The following is a 23,508-nucleotide window of genomic DNA, read 5'->3' as shown; positions in this document are numbered from 1 at the left end:
TTGACATTAAGATCACCTTTATTGGGCTGGACATGGTGGTACATACCTTTAATCTTAGCACTGGCAGGCAGAGGCCGGAGTTTGAACCCAGCCTAGTCTACAAAGTGAGTTCCAGGACAGCCAGGACTGTTACACAGAGAAACCCTGCCTCAAAAACAAACAAAAAGATCACTGTGTCCAGCCTTGATAAAGAGACAGGTACATTTATTACTGAGATGAGTTACTGGAATATCACAGCAAACCCTGTACTAGCTCAGCGTGTATGCCGTCAACTGATTGCCCACCTCAGAGCTGAGTGAAATGTGATGAAGAACACAGTGCTAGATTTGTTGGATAGCCATACAGAAAAACAAATCCATGCTCACAGGGTTAAAACAGAAAAAAAGGCAAGGGGAAAAATGGATAAAGGGTCAGAGAGATGGATCGGTGGTTAAAAGCACTTCTGCTCTTGCAAAGGACCAGAGTTCCATTCCCAGCATCCACGGTGGGCAGCTCACAACCTCCTGCAACTCCAGTTCCAGGGGATCCAAAGCCCTCTTCTCTTTCTGTGGGCAACCACACACATAAACATAAAATAAATATTTTCAAACCTTTTATTTGAAAGGGGGTCCCTATGTAGCCCAGGGTGGCCTGAATTCTTGATCCTGCTGTCTGTCTTCCCCATGTTGGATTATATGTATGCACCACCATGCCCGACCTTTCTTTCCATTTGTTTGTTTGAAACAGGGTTTTTCTGTGTAGCCCTGACTGTTCTGGAACTCATGCTGTAGACCTGGCTGGCCTCGAACTTGGAGATCTGCCTCCCTTTGCCTCCTGAGTGCTGGGATTAAGGTGTGTGCCACCACTGCTTGGCTCCTAATTATTTTAAAAAATAATTTATTTTCCTTTATTTTATATGCATTGGGTTGAAGGTATCAGTTCCCCTGGAACTAGAGTTACAGATACTTGTAAACTGCCATGTGGATGCTGGTGCTGGAAACTGAACCTTGGTCCTCTGGAAGAACAGTCAGTACTCTTAACTGGAGCCATCTCTCCAGCCCCTCAGCTCCTAATTATAACTATTTAGACACTTAGGTTTCCTAGGGTCATTGTTGAAAAGATTAACATTTGCCTTATGGAATGGCCTTGATACCTTTATTGAGAATCAGTTGCCCATGTGAGTTATTGCACCTGTTGCTCAGACCCAAATTCTTGGACTCATCTTGTCTTTTTCTCACTTGCTACATATCTAGTCCATCACCACATCTGACTTTAATGTCAACAGATTTTGTTCCTATTGGCACACCACTCTAAAACCATTGGCTGCATTACCATTTTCCCTGTGTGTCTGGCAGTCGACAGGCCAGAGCAGGAGAGTTTGCATAGGGTCTGTCCTAGTTAGGGTTTCTATTACTTCAATCAAACGCCATAACCAAAGCAGATTGGGGAGGAAAGGGTTTATTTTGGCTTACATTTACAGATTGCAGTCTGAAGGAAGGCGGAACAGGAACTCACACAGAGCAGGAACCTGCAGGCAGGAGCTGATACAGAGGCCACGGAAGGGTGCTGCTTACTGGCAGCCCAGGGATGGCCCCACCCACAGTGGGCTGGGCTGGGCCCTCCCTGTCAATCACTAATTAATAAAATGCCCTACATGTTTGCATAGAGTCTGATAATATGGAGGCATTTTCTCAGTTGAGGTCCCCTCCTCTCAGATGACTCAAGCTCCTGTCAAGTTGACATAAAAACCAGCCAGGCCAGGCTCTCACGTGGTTGCAGTTGGGTGGTGTCCTTGGCTGAAGGCACCATCAGAGCCTTCTGTACTCATGGGTCTGCTGCCTGGGCTGCAGGATCTGAGCTTCTCAGGCACCGTTCTTCCTCTGTTTCTCTGTAAAGCTTTCTTGATTTGCTCTCTCTTTATGGAACCTCGGAGTAGCCAAACTTCTTACATGGAAGTTGAAGATTGTGATGGCAACAGCTTGGTAATGCACTCAAGTGCATTTTCAACAGCTGCAGACATCTTCTTCCTGCTGTCCACAGCAAGGTCACAGCTGTTTGCATCAGGAGTTGGTTAAGAACCTGGGTGCATTCTTGCTCAGTCCCTCATTGATGCTGTTAAAGTAGTTATTATGGGATTCCCAACCAAAGTGAACTTGCAAATTTGTCTTTATTTAATAATTGCAGTGGACTGAATGGTGATGCCTTCTAAAAGATACATCCTTGTCCCAATCCCTGGAACTTGTATTACCTTTGATGACAAAGGTGTGAATGTTCCTTAATGTGATAAAATGTGTGGCTGAGTGGGATGGTGAGGTATGGGTCAGCAATTGAGAGCACATGCTGCTCTTATAGAAGACCCAGGTTCTGTTCCCAGTACCCACTGCAGACAGCTTACAACTGCTTACAGCTCTAGCACCAGTGATATGTAACAGCTCTGGCCCCGTGGGCACCTACACTCAAGTTCACATACACATGTACACACAATAAAAAGATTAAAGGTGTGACTGGGTTATTGATCTCAGATGAGGAACTTACCTTAATACAATTGTGGGTATCCTTACAAGGAAGATACCCCAGCATGATGGCCCACCTTTTAATCCCAGCACTCAGAGGCAGAGGCAGGTGGATCTCTGTGAGTTCGAGGCCAGCCTGGTCTACATAGTGAGTCTAGGTCACCTGGGGCTACATAGTGAGACCCTGTCTCTAAAACAAAACTAAGAAGAGAAGAATATGCCCTAGATAATACTGTGATTGATGGCAGGGTCAGAGAGTGGCATAACCCTTCTTCAAGCCCAGGAATACCAGGGCAGCTACCATGAACTGGCAGAGAGAGACAAGGAGTGGGTTATCTCCTAGCGCCTCTGGAAAGAACAGGGCCCTGCCAGTTTTTTTAAATTTTATTTATTAATTTATTTTGGTTTTTCAAGACAGGGTTTCTCTGTAGCTTTGGAACCTATCCTGGCACTTGCTCTGTAGACCAGGCTGGCCTTGAACTCACAGAGATCCGCCTGCCTCTGTCTCCCGAGTGCTGGGATTAAAGGCGTGCGCCACCACCGCCCCGCTCCTTGCCAGTTTTAGACAAGCAATGACTAGGGTTGGGAGAGAATATGTTTTTCCCACATACTCCACCTCATTTATACTCATTTGCTGATGTGTCTCAGGAAGCCAGCGCAATAACCATCTTTCGCTCACTGTGGCAAATATCAGGGCCTCAGAAAATCTTTGCAGCCTGCCTCTCTACTTCACCTGATGGTCACTGCCAGATGGCCTATTAGTGGAACTACTGGTCTCTATACAGCTAGTAAAAGTATCTCTTTAGGGACTGGAGAGATGGCTCGGTGGATAAGAGCACTGACTACTCGTTTAGAGGTCCTGGGTTCAATTAATTCACAGCACCCACATGATGGTTATAACCCAAGTACCAGGAGATCCAAGCCCTCTTCTAGCAGGCAGGAGGATTTTGTGTTTGAATTCTAGGCCAGCCTGGTTCATAGGATGATACCCTGTCTCAGTCAATCAATCAATCAATCAATCAATCAATCAATCAATCAACCAACCAACCAACCACTCACTCTCACACACACACACACCAAAATAAAACAAAACCCAACAACAACAAAACAACCCCTTAAATGAGTATATATTGCAAAAACAATCAAATCTCCACATGGATGGAGAATGTCCTTGTTAAGGGGTTTGGGGTAGCAATACCTCATGCTGTTATAAGGAGTGATAATAGCTTGTTTGAACATCTAAGTCAGGTACTCAGAGAAGGAGGCCAGGGCTATCCTCTGTCTCAGCAAACATGCAAACAGAAAATTCAAAGCCAGGCATGGTGGTGCACGCCTTTCATCCCAGCACTTGGGAGGCAGAGGTAGACAGATCTCTGAGTCTGAGGCCAGCCTGGTCTACATATCAAGTTCCAGACTTGTCAGCTAGAGCTAGATCGTGAGACCCTTTTTCAAAATAAAATAAAATAAAGGAGATAGAAAAGAAAGGAAGGAAGGAAGGAAGGAAGGAAGGAAGGAAAACAGAGAAGGAAACTGACAAAACTATAGCACAAGGAGGCATTCGAGTCCTCTTAGGGCCTGTACTGTGGCCTGTAGGCCTGTCTTCAGACAACTTTAGCTTTTCAGGGCACTTCACCTTCTAACCTTGACTCTGTGGTAGCAAAGTCAGTGGTGGTGTCTGCAGTCCGCTGTTCAATCCGAATCAGTGGACAACTTAGTCTAAAAAGGTTGTCTATGTAAGTCTATGCATATGACCATTGTGTGTTTGTGTTCATGTGTGTCTACATGTATATATATGCATATGACCATAAGTATACATGTGTGCTTGTGTGTGTCTACATGTGTATGTATATACATATGTCTATGTGTAGACCATGTGTAAGTGCCTATATGCATGAATGCGTGTGTGCGTGTGTCCGTGCGTGTCTGTGCGTATGTCCGTGCGTGTGTGTGTGTGTGTGTGTGTGTGTGTGTGTGTGTGTTGGCATGTGTGTGCACAGAGGCCAGCAGCAGGTATCAGGTGCCCCTTTATTAGAAAACTATACAAGTGCAAACTCTCAGAGGCTGTATTGGCACTGAGAGGGGGACCCTACCAATCTAATTCCATTCTCAAGGTAGACACCAACATGGAAAGCAGATTCCCTCAGCCAGTATTTGGAGCAACCTAATGGGCTTCACATGATCAATTAAACCTGTTGACAGTGAGCGTGTTACTTGATATTTTCTAGAAAGTTCTGACAAGACATCAGCAATCAGGGTTTCTCCAGGTCACAGATCCAGGAAGGTAGTGTTGGGCTATGCAATGAACAACACTGCACGGTGAATTCCAGTGTGAACTCTCAGCTGCGTGCATCTGGCTCCAGGGAAGATGAGTGGGGGTCAGGCTGATAGTCTACAGGCCTGCAGCTGGCTTCAATCAAAGACATAAAGCTGCAGGTGGCAATCCCACTAAATGCTGCCATCTTTGGCCAAGCCTTTAAAATCAAAGCAAGTCGGGGAGAAGAAGAGTGAGTGTGGGCTTAGGCCATGTAAGATGGAGATCCATTTGCCTAATGTGCCAATGCTGAATATCTTCTCCCATCTGGATGCCTTCAGCTTACTCCAAGCTGCCCAAGTGAACAAGGTAAAGACTCCACTTTTTAATGCTGTCTAATCAACCAGCTCTGTGCCTGAATTCCTGCTCTTTGTATATTCCTACAAAAGGCCCCACTGGCCTATCACCCCCAGCCATAGAGTTAGCGACCCCAGCATATACTCACCCAGCCTTCTTCAAGCCTGTCCGTGCAGTTCTGACACCCTAGCGTCTCGGGTCATTTGCTTCTCTTGATGAATGTCAGTGTCAAGCTCCAGAATAGCGAAGGGATACGTCGAAGGCTTATGGGATAGCATCAGCATTCACTCTGAAGACCTCAAGTCCTGCTAAACGAGCCAGGAGTGCTGGTGCACCCCTGTAATCAAAGCACGTGGGAGATAGAAGCAAGGGGATCAGGAGTGGGCTGGAGAGGTGGCTCAGAGGTTAAGAGCACTGACTGGTCTTCCAGAGGTCCTGAGTTCAATTCCCAGCAACCACATGGTGGTTCAGAGCCACCTACAATGAGATCTCATACCCTCTTCTGGCTTGCATGCCAGAACACTGTATACATAATAAATAAATAAATCTTTAAAAAAACAAAAAACTGATCATCACCTCGGAGGCCTGGAAGAGGCCTGGATTAGGAGTTTGGGTCATAGTCAGTGAAAGGGTGAATTTAAAGCTAGTCTAGGCTGCTAGAGACCCTATTACAAAACAATGATGGCAACACCAAAATTCTGTTAAACGAGAGGAACAAGCTGATGTGTGGATTTGGGCTGCTGCTATGTGAGGTCCTTGAGATTCCCACGTCAAAGGTTTGGAGACTGGCCCACCTTCCTCTCCCAGGTGACTTGTGTTTGCTTGGGGTAGCTGGGCCTGGAGAGCTGGGATTAAGTTTTATGAACCTCTGTAAGCCCAGCCCAGCCCAAGCAGGGAGGATTGCTGGCTTAAGGGCTCCTTTTTCTTCTGTAGACCTGGAATGAGGTTGCAAGCAGTGACTTCCTCTGGAGGTAAGAAAGGGGCGGGCTGGAAGGGAAGAGACTTGGGGGGAGAGGGGTTTCTGAATCTGCACTTGGACCGCTGGTGTGTGAGATACACTCAGTAAAATGAATGTGATGAGTTGTGCACTGTAACAGTGGCTCCAAGGAGGTGCGCTGACTGGGATTGTGACTGTGCCTTTCAGGAAGCTGTGTCTGAAGAGATGGTTTTTTCCACACATGCCTCGAAAGTGCTGGCATGAACAGACATGGAAGCAGTTCTTCCTTTGCCAAACTAGGCAAGAGCACTCTATGTCCCGGGCAAGGCCAGAAGACTTCGTCTACAAAGAAATGTTCGGGGACTTTGGTATGGGCGTGGGTACCTAGAAGAGACACCCACTCGGTATTTCCCCCATTCTATGTAGTCTTATATTCTCATTTAATAACAGCAGGGAGCCTGGCAGTAGTGGCCCATGCCTTTAATCCCAGCAATCGGGAGGCAGAGGCAGGAGGAGCTACAATTCATTGGGTTGGGTTGGGGTTGCTGTCTAGTCATGGAACCAACCCTGATTCCTGTCTTATCTCCTGTGATCTGAATGGGACACCCAGAGTGATTCTTAACAGCATAAAGCCAGCCCAGCCCTATCACTCCACATTCCTAGAGACTTCCTACTCTCCCCAGAATACAGAGAGGGCTGAATGGGGAAATTACCAAACAGCACAAGCTTTACTATTTACCTTTCCCTAAAAACCTCCTTGCAACAGTTTTCTGATGAAGAGAGACTTCAAATTTTTACATTTATTATTTTTAGTGTATGCATATGTGATGTATGCACATCAAGTGTATGTCAGAAGACAACTTTGTGGAATCCATTCTCCTGATAAAGAGTCACTTTTGGCTCGTTTGTCACCCCTCAACTATCTAGTGTCCAAATATTGTTGGGGTTCCCTTGCAGGAGTTCAGGGATATATGAGCTATCTCTCAAAAAGTGGCTTAACAATGAACCCAGAAGAAAAATCGGTGGTCTGTGCGGTGACTTCCAAGACAAGGCTTACTGCCTGGGATATAGGAGAGGTAAGTCTGGAGGAGGAGTAGCAAAACAGATCTGGGCCTGAATCCTGATCCCGAATTCATCTTTTTGTGTTGAGACAGGGTCTCCCTTACAGCCTGTGCTGTCCTGGAACTCCCTGTGTAGACTGACGAGCCTCTGCCTCCCACGTTTGGGTTTAAGGTGTTCACCACCACTTCTGTTTCCCCCTCTTTTTTCTTTAAATTTATTCATGTTATGTGTATAAGTGTTTTCCCTGGATATATGGATGTGTACCCCATGTGTTCCCAGTGCCTGTGGAGGTCACAGGAGGGAGTCAGATCCCTTAGAACTGGAGTTACCGATGGTTGTGAGCGGTGGGTGCTGGGCACGGAACCCAAGCTCGCTGCTGAGTCATCCTCCAGAGCCTCTGGTGTCCTAAAGTTTTCATTTTAGAGATCTTTCATGGACTGCTTAGGTTTTCCCTTAGGCGTTTTGTGTTTTTGTTTCTTGAGACAGAGTTTCTCTGTGTAACCGCCCTGGCTGTCCTGGAACTCACCTCAAACTCACATTCCCAAGTGCTGGGATTAAAGGTGTGCACACTGCCGGGATGATTCTCAGGATATGTGTGTGTGTGTGTGTGTGTGTGTGTGTGTGTGTGTGTGTGTGTGTGTGTGTGTGTGTGTGCCTGTGTGAGCTTATAGCTCGTGGACTGGCAGAGGCCAGAGAGTGTTGGATTGTTACAGGAGAGTATGAGATGTTCTTTAGGCTCTGAGAGCCCAGTTCGGGTCTTCTGTAAGAGCAGTCATTCCTCTTAACGGCCCTAACCCGTTACTCCAGAGAGAGTTGGATTGTTACAGGAGAGTATGAGATGTTCTTTAGGCTCTGAGAGCCCAGTTCGGGTCTTCTGTAAGAGCAGTCATTCCTCTTAACGGCCCTAACCCCTTACTCCAGAGAGAGTTGGATTGTTACAGGAGAGTATGAGATGTTCTTTAGGCTCTGAGAGCCCAGTTCGGGTCTTCTGTAAGAGCAGTCATTCCTCTTAACGGCCCTAACCCCTTACTCCAGGGTTTTGTTGTTGTTTTGAGGCTGTTGTGAATACGGTTGCTTCCCTGGTTGCTCCTTCACTTTGTTTATTGGTAATGGGAAGGTCACTGGTTTATTTTTGTCTTATATTAATTTTGTAGCTTGTCAATTTGCTGGACGCTTAATCAGTTTTCTGGCGGAGTCTTCAGGATCTCTTAAGGGCCGAACCAGGGTTTCCAATAAGGCTCCTTTAGCATCTCCCTTTCCTATTGGTATCCTGTTTGCTTCTCTTGGTTTATTGCTCTAGCTAAAACAATACCATATGGTTTTAAAAGTGAGAGAAGAGTGGAAAGTGTGGCTCTCCTTGTCTTGTTTCTGATGTTGCTGGAAATGCTTTGAGGTTTTTGTATTTGTTACTGAATATAAGAAGTTACTGTACAGAAACCGCCAATGAGACTACTTCATGATAATGATTGCAGTTTTTATTGTAGATAAGAGAGAATAGCCAGAGGCATCTAGAAAATCCAGAGCAGAGAGAAAAAAATTAGACTGGACATGGCCAGAGCTAGGGAAGCCGGAGAGCAGGAGAGAATAGTGGAGATAGTAGGAGGGAGAGAATACAGCATAGAGCACAGTGAGAGTAATCAGGAATAGTGTGGGTTATAAGGCTGGTGAGTACTGAGGGGGACAGAAGGGCCAGGAGACTGGATGGGGGCTTTGAAATATATAACAAGTATTTGTGAGTAGGGAGCCTGGAGGCCACTTTGATATGATATGCAGCCACAAGCATATCAACGGAGCCATATATCCCTTCAACCACTTTACCAGCCCCCTGGTGTACTCTTGAATTCAGTTTGCAAGTATTTTGTTGAGAATTTCTGTATTTATGTTCATGTTCATATTGGCTATTACTTCCCCCACCCATTTTTAGAATGCCAAGGTCAGGGGAGACAGTTCAGTGTGCAAGCATGAGGACAGATTCCAGTTGTTAGAACTCACCTAGAAGCTGGATATGGTGTGTGTGTGTGGGGGGGGTGTGGGGGTGGGGGTGTGGGGGGGTGTGGGGGTGGGGGTGTGGGGGTGGGGGTGTGGGGGTGGGGGTGTGGGGGTGGGTGGGGGGGTGGGGGTGGGGGGGGGTGGGTGGGGGTGGGTGGGGGTGGGTGGGGGTGGGTGGGGGTGGGGGTGTGTGTGTGTGTGTGTGTGTGGGTGGGTGGGTGGGTGGGTGTGTGGTCTCAGAGTCCTCTGGGAAATAGGAGGCAGAGATTTCTTTTATCTAGTTTAGGTATTGGGTAATAAAAGATTCATAGTTTGGTAGCTGGGCAGTGGTGGCCCACACATTTTAATCCCAGCCCTTGGGAGGCAGAGGCAGGTGGACCTCTGTGGGTTCGAGGCCATCCTGGTCTACAGAGCGAGTTCCAGGATAGTCAAGGCTACACACAGAAACCCCGTCTCAACCTCCCACCCCACACACACAAAGTTCGATAATGTGTCTTCCTTTCCTGTGACTTGGAAAGGTTTGAGAAGCGTTAGTGTTAGTTTTGCTTTGAAGGTTTGGTAAAATTCACCAGGGAATTAATCTGGCCCTGGAAAATTTTTTTAAAGATTTATTTATTTTGTATACACTATTCTGTCTGCATGTCAAAAGAGGGCAACAAGTCTCATTACAGATGGTTGGGAGCTGCCCTGTGGGTGCTGGGAATTGAACTCAGGACCACTAGAAGAGCAGCCAGGGCCTTATCTCCAGCCCCAGACCTGGATGTCTATTTGTTTGGCTTTTGCTCTTTTTTTCCCTTTTTGCATGTGTATGTATGTTGTATACATCCATGTATACATTCCTGCTCAAGTCTCAGTTTAATTTTGGTAGGTCATATACAGCTAGAAATGTGTCCATTTTTATTTTTCAACTTATTGAAAAATATTTTTAAGGTAGGGTCTAATTAGCATCTGAATTTTGCTGATATCTGTCATAATGGCTCCCTTGTGTAATTTTATAGATTTGGGTAATTTACTTTGTTTTTATTTTCATTTTGTTAATGTCTGACCCATCTCTTTATTGTGCTTGTATTTGCGCATGTATGTGTACATTCGTGTGCACACACTCATGTGCCTACAATACCATGGCCCGTGTGTGAAGGTCAGAGGACAGCCTGTGGGAGTTAGTCTCCTCTTTCGGTCGTGTGGGTGTCAGCTGGTTGAACTTGGATCATCAGTCTTGGTGGCAAGTGCCTATACCTGCTAGGTCATCTCACTGGCCCCTTTGCCTGGATTTTAGTGATTTATTTATGTCTAACTTTGGGGTTGGTGTGTTTTATTTCCCAGGCATGTAGTTAAGTTATTTGAGGTTTCTCTAAAGTTTATTTTGAGACAAAGTCTCACTGTGTAGCCCTGATTAGCATGGAACTCACAGATCACATGTCCCTGACTGTGGCTCATGATTTCTCCTCTCTCTAACACTCTGATGTATTAATGCAGGAGCTTGGATCTGTAAACTTTTTTCCTAGGACTGCTTTCACTGTATTTCGTGGTTTTTATATGTTGTGCTTTTGTCTTCATTCAATATTAGGATTTTTTTTCTTTACCCTTTTGATTTCTTCAATGACCCCATTCATCAGTTTGATCTCTGTGAGTTTGCATATGCTCTAGAGATCCTATGGCTGTTGGTTATAGCTTTATTCCAGTATATTCTCTTAGAATATACCCTATGTGTGCTGCAATATTTAGATAGAATGTTCTGTAGACGTCTCCTAATTTTTTTTAACCTATGATGTCATTTAATTCAATATCTGTTCATTTTTCTGTCAGGAGGACCTGCCATTTGGTGAGTGGAGTATTGAAGTCACCCACTACTATTGTGCTGGGATTGATCTGTGGCTTTCCAGGAGTATTTGTTTTACAAAATTGAATACCCCATTGTTTGGTGCATATGCTTAGTATTGTAATGTTCTCTTGGTGTATCATTTTCTTAATCAGAATGAAGTGATCTTTATCCCTTCTGGCTAGTTTCAGCTTGAAATCTATTTTGTCAGATAGTTAAACCACACCTGTTTGTTTCTTAGGTCCATTGCTTGAATTCCGTTCTCCATCCTCTTATCCTAGGATAGTGTCTGTCTTTTATGGTGAGACGCATCTTGGGAGACTTTTTGCTACGAGCTAAGCTTTGTTACCTGCTCTTGATCTCTTAAGTGTTTTTTTTTTTCTCTTGACTCAATTTTAGTAGGTTTTACTACACAAGTGTGTCAATTTCTTTCTGAATTTATAAGGCGACTCCCATGGTAGTAGCACACCAATTTGTCAAGCTGTGGCTTCATCAATGTAGGGAACCTACATAGATGTTGTGTGATTCTTAGGTCTGCCAAGCTTGTGCGTGCCTGCCTGGGAGCAGGAGCTGTGCCCTTCTGGGGATGAGGTCATTGACACAGGCTGTTTTCCCTATGATTCACTCTATGGTAGTGTCTGCCAGGGATTGGTGTACCTTATCCCAGAAGCTAAACAGAACAGAATGTGGCGGTCACTGGGCATAGTTTCTCCTGGGACCTTCTTAAGCTGTGTGTGTTAGGGGAGGAAGGACAGTGGGAGCTGTGACAGCATTGCTTGACACAGTGCCAGGACACCTGTACAGGTGGAAAGTCTGGGAAATCTCAGTTCTCTCTTCCCATCTGGTTTGTTAAAGTTTGGAGCCCATATGCAGCTCTGGGAGAGGAACAGTGAGGACCATACAGGCCACTACTTTTCACCCTAGTCCCTGTGGGAAAGTACACAGGACTGACCATGCCTGAGGTTCTTAGGGGAAGTACCCATGGCTTGTCTCCACATCATGATGCCAAATCTCCACTGTGCAATCCCTGTTGGTTTGTGCAAGAGTTTCTTCTGTGTACTCTAATTTGTGAGACAGCCACATGCTGAGACAGTGTAGTAGAATGTCTAAGGGGTCCCAGGCATGGAATGTGCAGGCTTCCTCACTCAGAGCAGTGTATGGGGTCCCATGTATAGAATGTGCAGTCTTCCTCACTTCCAGAGTGGTCTATGAGGTTCCCAGGCATGGGGTATGCAAAGTTTCTCACTCCCAGAGCAGTCTATTGGGCTCCCAGGTGTGGGGTGTGTGAAGGCCTCCTCACTCCCAGGACAGTGTATGGGGTCCCAGGCGTAGGTTGTGCAGACTTCCTCACTTCCAGAGCGGTCTATGGGGTTCCCAGGCATGAGGCATGTAGGCTTTGTCACCCCCAGAGCAGTCTACAGGGTTCCAGGCATGGGATATGCAGGCTTTCTCCCAGAGAAGTCTAAATGTATGTCCTAGATTTCTTCTCAAGGTGGCTCCTGGTTACAGCATTTTATGGGGGCTCTGGCAGGTAAAATAAGTTCTTTGTCTCTGTAGAGGGACAACTGGTCCTCTTCTAGATGGAGATGCTAGCAGTAGGTGACAGTATTCTTGTTTCTCTTGGTATGTCCTTCCCTGTTCTGAGTTTTCATGTTTCATTTTTTTAATGGTTGAATCTCAGTGCTCTGTAGTCATGTATTAAAGTACACAGCTATGTGCCTGTGTCCCCCATCCTCCATGGAGAAGAGGGTGAATGAATTCTGGATGCCTTTATGAGTATACTGTTTATTTTCTGTTCTCTCAAATATTTTTCTTATTTTAAAAGAGTCTGTGTTATATAATGATGGAATGAACATTGAGAGAAGGTCTCACCTTCAATTCTGCCTGGCCTGGAACTATGTGAACCAGGCTGGCCTCTCTGATTCAACAGAGATCTGCCTGCCTCCTGAGTGACTACAGGCTTGGGCCAACAACACGGCAAACGTGTTTTGTTTTTGTTTGTTTGTTATACAGGTCACAGGTCACTTGTTATGTCACAAATGTTTAGATACATTGGCACTTGCAGCAAAGTGAAAATGTGCCATAATGAACTGGGTGATCTTGAGGTTGGATTTTTGGTCATTTTGTTTTAGGAAGTGTTTAAGACAGAGTATCAGATGGTTCCTCAGACTCATGGGAACCCTCTTAGTCCTGCCTCTAAGTGCTAGGATGCAGTAGTGGATCAGCATACCTGGCAGAGAGAGCTAAGAGTCATGTGCTACACGGTACTAAACACTTTACTAGGCTGCCTTTCAAAGGGATCAAAGTGGTAGTCACATTTTAGTGACGGATGTTAACTCAAAGGGGAGATTATGTTTAAGGGGAAGAAGGTGTTACTAATAGTTCCCATGTAAATAGAGTTAAGGCTTAGAAATGGTTATATTGGTCATTGCCTATATTTTTACTAAATTCACATTAATATTTATGCTTTTGGCTTTTGTTTTTAACTGGTGGCATGTGGGGGTATGGGTTTGGGAGTGTGGGTATTTTGTGTTATTTCTAAGCTAAAGAAAAGCCTGGAAGAGAACCATTTTTGTTTGCAATGTATAAGAATTGATGATACAGTAACAAGTTTGCGAAGATTAATTCACTGTGAATAGGTTTCTCGTAAAACTTAATACTAAATTGGACCTTTAACCCCAGCACTTGGGAGGCAGAGGCAGGTGAATTTCTGAGTTCCAGGCCAGTCTGGTCTATAGAGAGTTCCAAAACAGCTAAGGCTACTCAGAAACCCTGTCTCAAAAAACCAACCCCCAAAAAACCAAACTTAATACTTCCAGAAGTAGTGGTCTAGGCTTTTCACCTCAGTACTCAGGTGGTAAAGGCAGGTGGATATCTGAGTTTGAGGCCCAGCCTGGTTTATATATAGTGAGTTCTAGGACAGCCAAGACTGTAGAGAGACCCTTTCTCAAAAACAAACAAATGCTATCCTCACGAAGATACCGTGACAGGAACATGCTGTATGTTGCACTGTTAGTAACTGATTTGAGTACGGGTGACTGGTGGTTCTTCATACATGTTTGTGAGATTTGGTTCTCTCCTTCCCCCATGTGCTTCCTGGGGATTGCACTCATATATATCATCCGGTTTGGTAGCAAGTACCTGATGAACGAACTTACCAGCCATATTCTTCTCTGCAGTTTGTAGTGAATGCTTGCCTCTGAGCATAGTGCATATGTCCTGTTTTCATGTCCACTCCTGCCCCCAAATAATCTAGATGCTTACACAGAGAAACCAAAAAATAAAAATAAAAATGTATCTTTGGAAGCCTGTCCTGGAACTCACATTATAGACCAGGCTGGTCTCAAACTTGCAGAGATCTGTCTATCTCTGCCTCCTGAGTGCTGGGATTAAAGAAGTGCGCCACCACCTCCCTGCATACTTTTCTCTTTTGAGATAGTCTTGTAGTATGGCCCAACTGGTCTGCAACTTGATACTGTAGACCAGACTGGCCTCAAACTTGTAATGATCCTCCAGCTTCTGCCTCCCTTGGCTGGAGTTATAGGCGTGTGCCACTGAGGCCAGCTAGAGATGCTTCGAATTTTCATATCCTTCTCTTGTAAGAAGTGGTTCCAGTCTGGAAAAGGCTTCCAAATAAAATTGATGGATGAAAACAGTGGTGGAAATAGTTCAGTAGACACAATGCTGCTCTTGTTCCCTAGGGTTCTATGATCTGGGTAAGCCCACAACAGCCTACCTTTATCCTGAAACTGGCTACCCTCCCAGAGATGCACCTTGTGATCACTGTAGATTTGGATGCAACCATCAAAGTGTGGAACTGTCGTGATATGGATGCTCTGGCAACTAACAACATGTTATCTCCCTGCCGATCACTGAAAGCTGTTGTTACCAGGGATGGCCCAATTATCTTGGTAAGTGATCCCCCAAATCACCCTCTTGGAGCATCCGTCACAGTACACCAATAAATTATAGCTATAGAAATGCCTTTGGCCGGGCGTTGGTGGCACACGCCTTTAATCCCAGCACTCGGGAGGCAGAGGCAGGCGGATCTCTGTGAGTTTGAGGCCAGCCTGGTCTACAAAGTGAGTTCCAGGACAGCCTCCAAAGCTACAGAGAAACCCTGTCTCGAAAAACCAAAAAAAAAAAAAAAAAAAAGACATGCCTTTGTTTTTTTCAAGACAGGGCTTCTCTGTATTGTTTTGGATGCTGTCCTGGAACTTGCCCTGTAGACCAGGCTGGCCTCGAACTCAGAGATCCACCTGCCTCTGCCTCCCAAATGCTGGTATTAAAGGCATATGCCACCAATGCCCGGCTGAAATGTTTATGCCTTTAACCTAACTTCATGTACATCTCCTAAGCCATCCTTTTTGTTGTTGTTGAGACAGGGTCTCTTGTGTAGCCTTGCTATTCTAGAACTTCCTGTATAGACCAGGCTGGCCTCAAACTCAGTGATCTGCCTGCCTCTGTCTCTCGCTGGGATTAAAGGCATGTGCCACCCCCACTCTGCTCCTAAGCCATTCTTTTAAAAACAATGGTCAGAGATGACTCAGTGGGTAGGAGTGTTTTCTGTGTAAGCATGAAGACCTGAGTTCAAATACCTGGCACTCACGTAAAAAGTGGGATGTAGCCAAATATGCCAACACCCCCAGTATTGTTGGGGCTGGAAATAAAAGGGTGACTGTGGTTTGCTGGATGCTAGCCAGCCTAGCTCCAGGTTCAGTAAGGGACTGTCTCAAGGGAAAAGTTGGAGATTGATGGAGCAGGAATCTGACTCCTTCTCTGGCCTCCGCATATGCACAAGTATGCATATCTACACAAAAATGCACAAATGCACATAAGCTACACAGTTTTTCTAAATGATATCACATATTTGCTTCTTTCAAATGTTTGTTATAGAATTCATAATTTGGACAAAGACAGTAGAGAGAAAAATGTATTTTTTCATATCAGATAATATAGAAAAAATAATGTTGATACCCCAGTGAGTCCTTGAGGAAGAGTGTTTTAAGGCTTAGAAAATCTCTTTTATCATGTGTGTTTTTGAGTCAAATATGATATAGTCCTGGCTGTCCTGGAACTCACTATGTAGACCAGGGTGGCCTCAAACTCAGAGATCTGCCTGCCTCTGCCTCCCAAATGCTGGAATTAAAGGAATGCAACCCCACCACCAGGCTCTGCAAAAGTCTCTTTAAAATTTCTCTTTTTTTTTCATGAGAGGCAGAGACAGGTGGATCTGAGTTTGAGCCTGGTCTGCAGTGTGAGTTCCAGGACAGTAGACTTATACAGAGAAACCCTGCCTCAAAAAATGGGTGTTTGTCCCGTATGTGCGTTTATGCATCATATACATGCTTAGTGCCCTTGGAGGGCAGATGAAGTCACTGGAGCCCCTGGACTGGAGTTACAGTTGTGAACTGCCATATCAGTGCTGGAGTTGAACCTGCATTCTCCAGAAGAACAAGTGCCCTTAAAAACCGCTGAGCCACTTCTCTAGCCCCAGAAGGTCTCATTTTTGCTAAAGATCTATTTTTAATTACGTGTCTGTATGTGGGTGTGTGCCCACAAAGTCTAGAAGAGGGATTCAGATCCCTTGGAGCAGGCAAGGGTGAGCCACCCGAGGCAGATGCAGACAGGCTCTTACCCACTGAGCCTAGAAAGTCTCTTTGCATAGGATCATCCCGGGGTTCTGTGAGGCAGGCTGGTGGGTCTCAGGCCTGGCAGCGCTGGCAGCACCGCCTCCCTGCTACTTCAGGTTCCCCTCCTGATTTCAGGCCGGTGCCATTTCTGGTGACCTCTACACATACCGGCTTCCCGACTTACTGCTTATTTCTACAGTCCATGCATTGGAAGTCCCCATTAACCAGCTCTACTGCTCTCCTCACGTGAAGTGGGTCTTCCTGAATAAGAAAGAGCCACATGTCTTGCCAAAGGTAGGTCTGTTCTAGCAACTTGAACTTCGGGGTGGGGGGGAGAGTCGAGGGAGGTCCAGCCCTCAGGGAGGACCAGGCAGGCTGCTCCTCTTTCCTCAGCCCTACCACAAGCAAAAGTCATCCCCACAGTCAGAAGTAAAGCTCTGGGAAGCAGTAGTGCCCAGTTACAATGGCAAATGTCTGTTAGTGAGCAGCGCCCTTGAAAGTGGCTCAGCCAAAGACGGTGAAGCAGGGTCCCTGGAAACCTTTACTTTGCTGGCCCTGAACTCCTGCAGTCTTCTCGTCACTGAACAACACTCCCGCCGTCCCCAGGAATCCACCTCTGGTGCTGGATTTCAGACATGTGCCACCGTGCCTGTTGGGAGTCCCTGCTGGTCAGGCACACCATGGCCTGGCAGCGCTCTCAGAACTTGGCACAATATGGAAGATTTCCCCCACCCCCTGAAGTCTTCCTGCTCTCTCCCTCACTTTATTTGGAGCCTGCCTCTAAGCGCGGATGCCTGACTCATCTCAGGTGTGACCCTTGACACGGTTCCTGCAGAAGCTTCCCCCTGCTGCCACATAGAGAGCCTGATGACAGGAGCTGCTGTTTAATGCAAACTAGATGATGCCCCAGCCACTGTCCCATCCCAAATGCTTCCATTACTCTGAGGTAAAGCTGAGCTGTAACCTGAAGCAGTCTTCTGGAAGACTGTTTCTGTCACACTCACAGGCCCTTGTGGCCTGGTGACCAATGGACCGTGGGACAAGAGGGGACCTACACATACCTAGTACTAATTATCCTTCCTTTCCTCTGAACTCCCTGCTCTGTGGTACCTAATTCATAAGTGCGGTGAGGCAGACGGCCTGCTCGGAGGCCACGTGCTTCCTCAGGGCCCATGCATATTTATTTGCCTTTGTACATTGCTGTACTTTCAGAGCCAGCCTGGGTTACAGGAAAAACAGTCTCAATGCCTCCTCATAAAAAAAAAAAATCTAACAGCCCTGGACACAAAAAAAAAATCTACTTCTGTTTGAGAAGTCTATTGTGGGAGACTGACTGAGTTGCCCTTTAACCCGGGTCAGGAACTCCATTCTATTTCTGTCCTAGAATATGGCAGAGACAGGAAGACAGTGAGTTACTGGGACATTGAGTGGAAGCAATCGCTGCTCAGTCCATCTGCGGAGGAGAACGTGGCAGCCCACAGGCGTTTCCTCCTCTAGCCGCTTGCCTGGGGTTGCATACGTGCCAGGCCGCGGCACTCTTCACTGACTACTGTGCGCTGCTCTCTCTACAGGTGTTTTTCACTGACAGCTTACTGAGGCCAGCAGAGTACCCCACTCCTGTGTTATGTGTTATCTCTTTTACCTTATGTGTCAGAGCCTTCTGGACCCCACGGAGGGAAGACCGGATAACGCTGATGTACCAGAGAGGCGCCTATAGAACCGCGGGATTTGTCACATTTGACTTAGAAATGGAAAGGACAGAGGACAAAATAATTGTTGAAGGTAAACCTCACCACCTTAGACATTTCACAAGCCAGGCGTGGTGGCACATGCCTCAGATCAGGAGCCTGGGCTGAAAAGCTTCAGAGATGGGACTGTCTCAGAAACAAAGATTGGACGGGTGAGATGACTTAGCATGTGCACATTTGTGCATACATGCACACAGATGCACACACAATAATAGTGAAAACAATGAAAAGGCCAAGAATAGTGGTGTACACCTTTAATCTCTGCACTCAGAAGGCAAAGGACAGGTGAGTTGAGGCCAGCCTGGTCTACAAAGTGAATTCCAAGACTACCAGAGAGAAATCCTGTCTTAGTTTAAAAAAAAAAAAATACAACACACTGAGTGGTTGTACGTGCCTTTAGTCCCAGCCTTTAGTCCCAGCACACGGGAGGCAGAGAGGCAGGTGGATCTCTGTGAGTTCAAGGCCAGCCTGGTATACAGAGCGATTTCCAGGACAAGGCTCCAAAGCCACACAGAGAAACTGTCTCAAAAAAAAATAAAAAACAAACAAAACCAAAAACCCCTATATTATGGGGCTAGCCAAATTGCCTACAGCAGTGGTTCTAAACCTGTGGGTCGTGACCCCTTAGCAAACCTCTATCTCAAAAAATATTTACATTATGCCTCTGTGGTGATGTATTTATGATTTAGTAAAGATTTCCTGAAGTTGCCGGGCGGTGGTGGCACACACCTTTAATCCCAGCACTCGGGAGGCAGAGGCAGGTGGATCTCTGTGAGTTTGAGGCCGGGCTGGACCGATAGCCTCCAAAACAATACAGAGAAACCCTGTCTCATAAAAACCAAAAAAAAAAAACAAACAAACAAAACAAAACAAAAAAGAAACCCTATTTTCTCTCTCCCACAAGTACTCATATAAAGCCATAATGCATAACTTTGGCTTTTTTTCTGTGTGTGTGTGTGTTGTGTTGTGAGACAGGGTTTCAGGGTTTCTCTGTAGCCCTGGCTGTCCTGGAACTTCCTCTGCAGATCAGGATGATCTGGAACTTGCAGAGATCCCCTGGACTCTGGGATGTGTCACCATGTGATGAGGCAAACCTTTGTAAAGGGAACAGAAGGGCTCCTTAGCTAAATGTGAGCCCATGTCTGTCCGGTGGTCACACTCAGGTGCATGCTGCACCCTGCTCTCTCGGGCAAATGTGTTTCCATTTACATCATGTGTTAGGGGCTGGGTTCTAATTTCTTTCCTAGTACAGGTGTCTTTCCAGTGACTGAGCTATTACTGAGTGTCCACACTGTCCCTGTGTTACAGCCTGCCTTTCCATGATAAAGACGTGGATTTGTCAGTCCCCCAACTGTCTTCATGGTCTCCACTGGACTAGAGTCCCATGGGAGGAAGGGTGTGCTTTTCACTTAACAATAGGGATTTTGCTCTGACTTAAATGATTCAAAAATTGTTTCCACATTTTGTGTGTGTTTTGTATGAAACAGCACGTGTAATAGCAAGCTTCAAGTTGTCACATCACATGGAGAGCCCAGAATGGATGGGAGTCAGTGATAAGAATGTGATTGTGTGTTCAAGTGGGTCATCTCTATTAGTCTACAGCATGGCCGGGCTCCAGCTGCAGAGATTTCAGGACTACCCAGGAGAGATCATGAAATTACTGGTGGTATGTTTGGGAATGTTTGGGAATTTTGGGATACTTTCTTTCCAGTTGGCTCTTTTTAAAAAATAGATTTAGATTTTTTTGTTTTTTGAGACAGGGTTTCTCTGTGTACCCTTGGCTATCCTGGAACCAGGCTGGCCTCAAACTCAGAGATCCACCTGCCTCTGTCTCCCAGAGTGCTGGGATTAAAGGTGTGCAGTACCACCACCTGGCTAAATTTGTTTTTTAACGTATTACTGTTGGGGTGTGTGCCAATGCCTGTACATACACACGTATATACAGTGGCCAGAGGCCAACTTTCTGGAGTTGGTACTCTCTCCTTACACCCTTACGTGGGCTCAAGGGATGGAGCTCAGAGCAGCAGGCTTTCTCAGCAAGTGCCTTTACCGGATGAGTCATCTCATTGGCCCTTTAACCTACATTGTGATCTGACCTTGACTCCTGTCCATTCACATCTGGATGTCCTATGAAGAATCCTGTGTACGTCATCGTCACATTTATTGATGGCTGTTTGGAGGTGTACAAGTGGGAGGAGAGAAGTCATTACCTCACGAAGTGTTACCGCCTGCAAAACGTTAGACATCTGGGGAAACAAAGGTTAGCTCTGCTCTGCGATTTAAACTTTACCTTAATTTAAAAAAACTTTTGCTTTAAAGAGAAATTGAACTTTCTGTAAAAAGATATGACTAGCTAGGTTTATGATCCCAGTATCACATAAAGCCAGGAAGCCAGGAATTGTGCTGTGTGTGTGTGTGTGATTGCGCGTGCACACAGGAGGATCCAGAAGTTCAAGGTCATCTTCAGCTACTTAGGGAATTTGGGGGCCAATCTGGGTTAATTGTAAAACCATCTCAAAGAAGAAAATGAGAATTGGCTAGGTACAACACACACCTTTAATCCCAGTACTTGGGAGGCAGATTGACTCTCTTGTCAGTCCTAGGACAGTCTGGGCTACATACCCAGTACCAGGACAGCCTGGACTATATAGAGAGACTCTGTCTTTAGAAAGAGAGTCAGGCAGTGATGACAGACGACTTTAATCCCAGCACTCAGGAGGCAGAGGCAGGCGGTTCTCTGTGAGTTCGAGGCCAGCCTGGTCTACAGAGTGAGTTCCAGGACAGGTTCCAAAGCTACACGGAGAAATCCTGCCTTGAAAAAAAAAAAAGATTTTATCCCTCTGGATATGGTGGCACACACCTATAATTCCAGCATTCAGGACACTAAGGTAGAAGGATTACCTCAAATTTGAAACCAGCCTGGGCTGTATAGTGAAACCTTACTTTAAAAGTGTTTTTTTTTTCCCCACTTTGTGTGGTTTCTCTTCATTCTTTTGGGGGGTTTTGTTGTTTTTTTTTTCCCTCCACTTTGCTGTGGAGAAGCTTTTTAGTTTAATTCAATCTCATTTGTCAGTTCCTGGTTTGGTCACCTATATTTGAAGTCCTAGCCAGAACTCCCGCCTAGCCCAGAGTAATAGAATTTTTTTCTATAGATTCAGTTTTATTCATTTTCAGGCTTCAGGTCTCATCATGTCTTGCATCTGTTCTGAATGAATTATTGAATTACTGAGTAGTGGGTGATACAAGAATGTGGTGGATAGCCGGCCTTCCAACACCATTTATTGGAGAGAATGTGCCTTTCCCTTAGTCAATCAACTATAAATGTGTAGGTTCTGTTCCTGGGCTCTGATGCTTTGATCACAGTAGCTTTGTGATGTATTGGGTAGTGTGATACCTCTAGTTTTGTTGTTTTGGTAAGGTCATTGCTATTTAAAGTGTGTGTGTGTGTGTGTATGTATATGTGTATGTGTATGTGTCTATGTGTATGTGGTTTTGAGACGTTTCCTATAACCTGACCTTAAACTTGTTATGGAACTGAGGCTAGCCTAAAGCCTTCTGTATCCAAAGCTTGCCTTGAACTCCTGATCCTTCTGCCTCACTCGGTCTGTCTTTTAATTGGCAATAGTTATTCCTTCAGGGGTTGAAAGGGGCTTCACCGTGTCCCTCTGCCTTCTATGATGTGTTGAGAGAACGGTTTTTGAGTCTGTCGTTTTTGTAGATCCAGGTGTAATATCCTTCTGACTTCAAGTTTGTTTAGCGTTGTGTGTGCCATCCCTCTCCACCACAGGGTTTCTCTGTGTAGCTCTGGCTGTCCTGGAATTCACTCTATAGACCAGGCTGGCCTCGAACTCTGAGATCTGTCTGCCTCTGCCTTCCAAGTGCTGGAATCAAAGGCGTGTGTCACCACCAGCCGACTTTTATTCAGTTTTAGAAATTTGATTATGGTATATCTAGTGTGAATGTTTGGAGTTTAATGGGCTTGGGCTTGGTCAGCTTTTGATTCTGTAAATTTACCGATTTGGGGAAGTCATTTTGTTTTTCTTGGGCTGGGGGAGTGAATCCCAGGTCTTGCACAGGTAAAATATGAATTCTGCTACTGAACTTTACCCCAAAACTTGAGGGAGTTTTGCTGTGTTCTCAACATGGGTGGTGGAGGGAGGGGATGGGGGAAGGAGGACTAACCTCTCCTGCCTCAGTCACCTAAACTGATGTGGTTTGAGGCATGTGGCATGTCGCCTCTCATTGCTAAGCTTAGATAACCTATCAACCCAGAACTGTAGCTGAGGTCTGTCCCAGAAGGCTGGCATCAGCACTCACACGATGAATGACAGCCTATCTTTGCCAATGTGTGCATTTACACAAAAATAACCTGAGATGGCTCAGCAGTTAAGGCAATTGCCACCAAGCCTGACAGCCTGAGCTTGAGTCTCTGCAACTTTCTTAGAAGGAGAGAACTGATTTCCACAGGTTATTCTCTAAAACACACACACACACACACACACACACACACACACACACACACACACACACACACACACGAATAAGTAAATACTTAAAAGTTCTAGGCAAATTTAGGAATGTGATTAAAGAACCATTATCAGTTAGTGTGGCTACGCCCATCTGTTCACTGATGTTTTGTTTTTCTCCTTTGGCAGCGTGGTTCCCAAAACCCTGTGTGATAACGGGAGCATAGCTCGAGTGGTGACAAAGAGTGCACACTGCTGCTTCCTGGTGGCATATGTTTTGAAACTCTGCTCCTGAAAACGAATGGAATGGGCTGTGTCCTCTCTTCCTCACTATAATAAATCTCTATTTGCAAGGCTAGACTGGTGATTTTAGTGTTGCTAAGAAGTGAGGGGTCAGGTGCGGTGGTGCACACCTTTAATCCTAGTTAGAGGCCAGCCTGGTCTGCAGAGCAAGTTCCAGGACAGAGAAACCCTGTCTTGAAGGTCCCCCAACCCTCCAAAAAAAAGTTTACTTGGGCTTATGGACGTAGAAGGTTAGAATCAACATGGTGGGGTATAGAGGCATGAACAGCTGAGGGCCCACACCCTGATCTGCAAATAGAAGGCAGAGACGCACTGGGAACGGCACCAGTGTTTTGAAACCTCGAAGCCTGCTCATAGTAACACACCTAATCCTTCTAAAGTAGTTCCACCAACTAGGGACCAATTATTCAAACAATTGAACCAGGGTGGGGGGCATTCTCATTCAAATTAG

At 45.7% G+C, this 23,508-nt stretch overlaps 1 protein-coding gene across 1 annotated transcript; it reads left to right on the top strand.

Annotated features, from left to right (window-relative positions):
- The first annotated feature begins 4,980 nt into the window (after positions 1-4,980).
- On the top strand, positions 4,981-23,112 carry Fbxw12 (F-box and WD repeat domain containing 12). The gene is made up of 10 exons (XM_040739916.1): positions 4,981-5,112; positions 6,034-6,071; positions 6,245-6,405; positions 6,995-7,113; positions 14,609-14,818; positions 16,676-16,834; positions 18,112-18,322; positions 19,776-19,954; positions 20,424-20,548; positions 22,944-23,112. Exons 1-10 carry the CDS (start codon positions 5,023-5,025, stop codon positions 23,047-23,049), a joined length of 1,398 nt encoding a protein of 465 aa, XP_040595850.1. The 5' UTR covers positions 4,981-5,022; the 3' UTR covers positions 23,050-23,112.
- The last annotated feature ends 396 nt before the right edge of the window (positions 23,113-23,508 follow it).

This window comes from Mesocricetus auratus, unplaced genomic scaffold, assembly GCF_017639785.1.
Source record: "Mesocricetus auratus isolate SY011 unplaced genomic scaffold, BCM_Maur_2.0 Super-Scaffold_100691, whole genome shotgun sequence".
NCBI lineage: Eukaryota > Metazoa > Chordata > Mammalia > Rodentia > Cricetidae > Mesocricetus > Mesocricetus auratus.
Note: the sequence above shows the minus strand (reverse complement) of the source record. Positions and strands in the feature narration are given on the sequence as shown.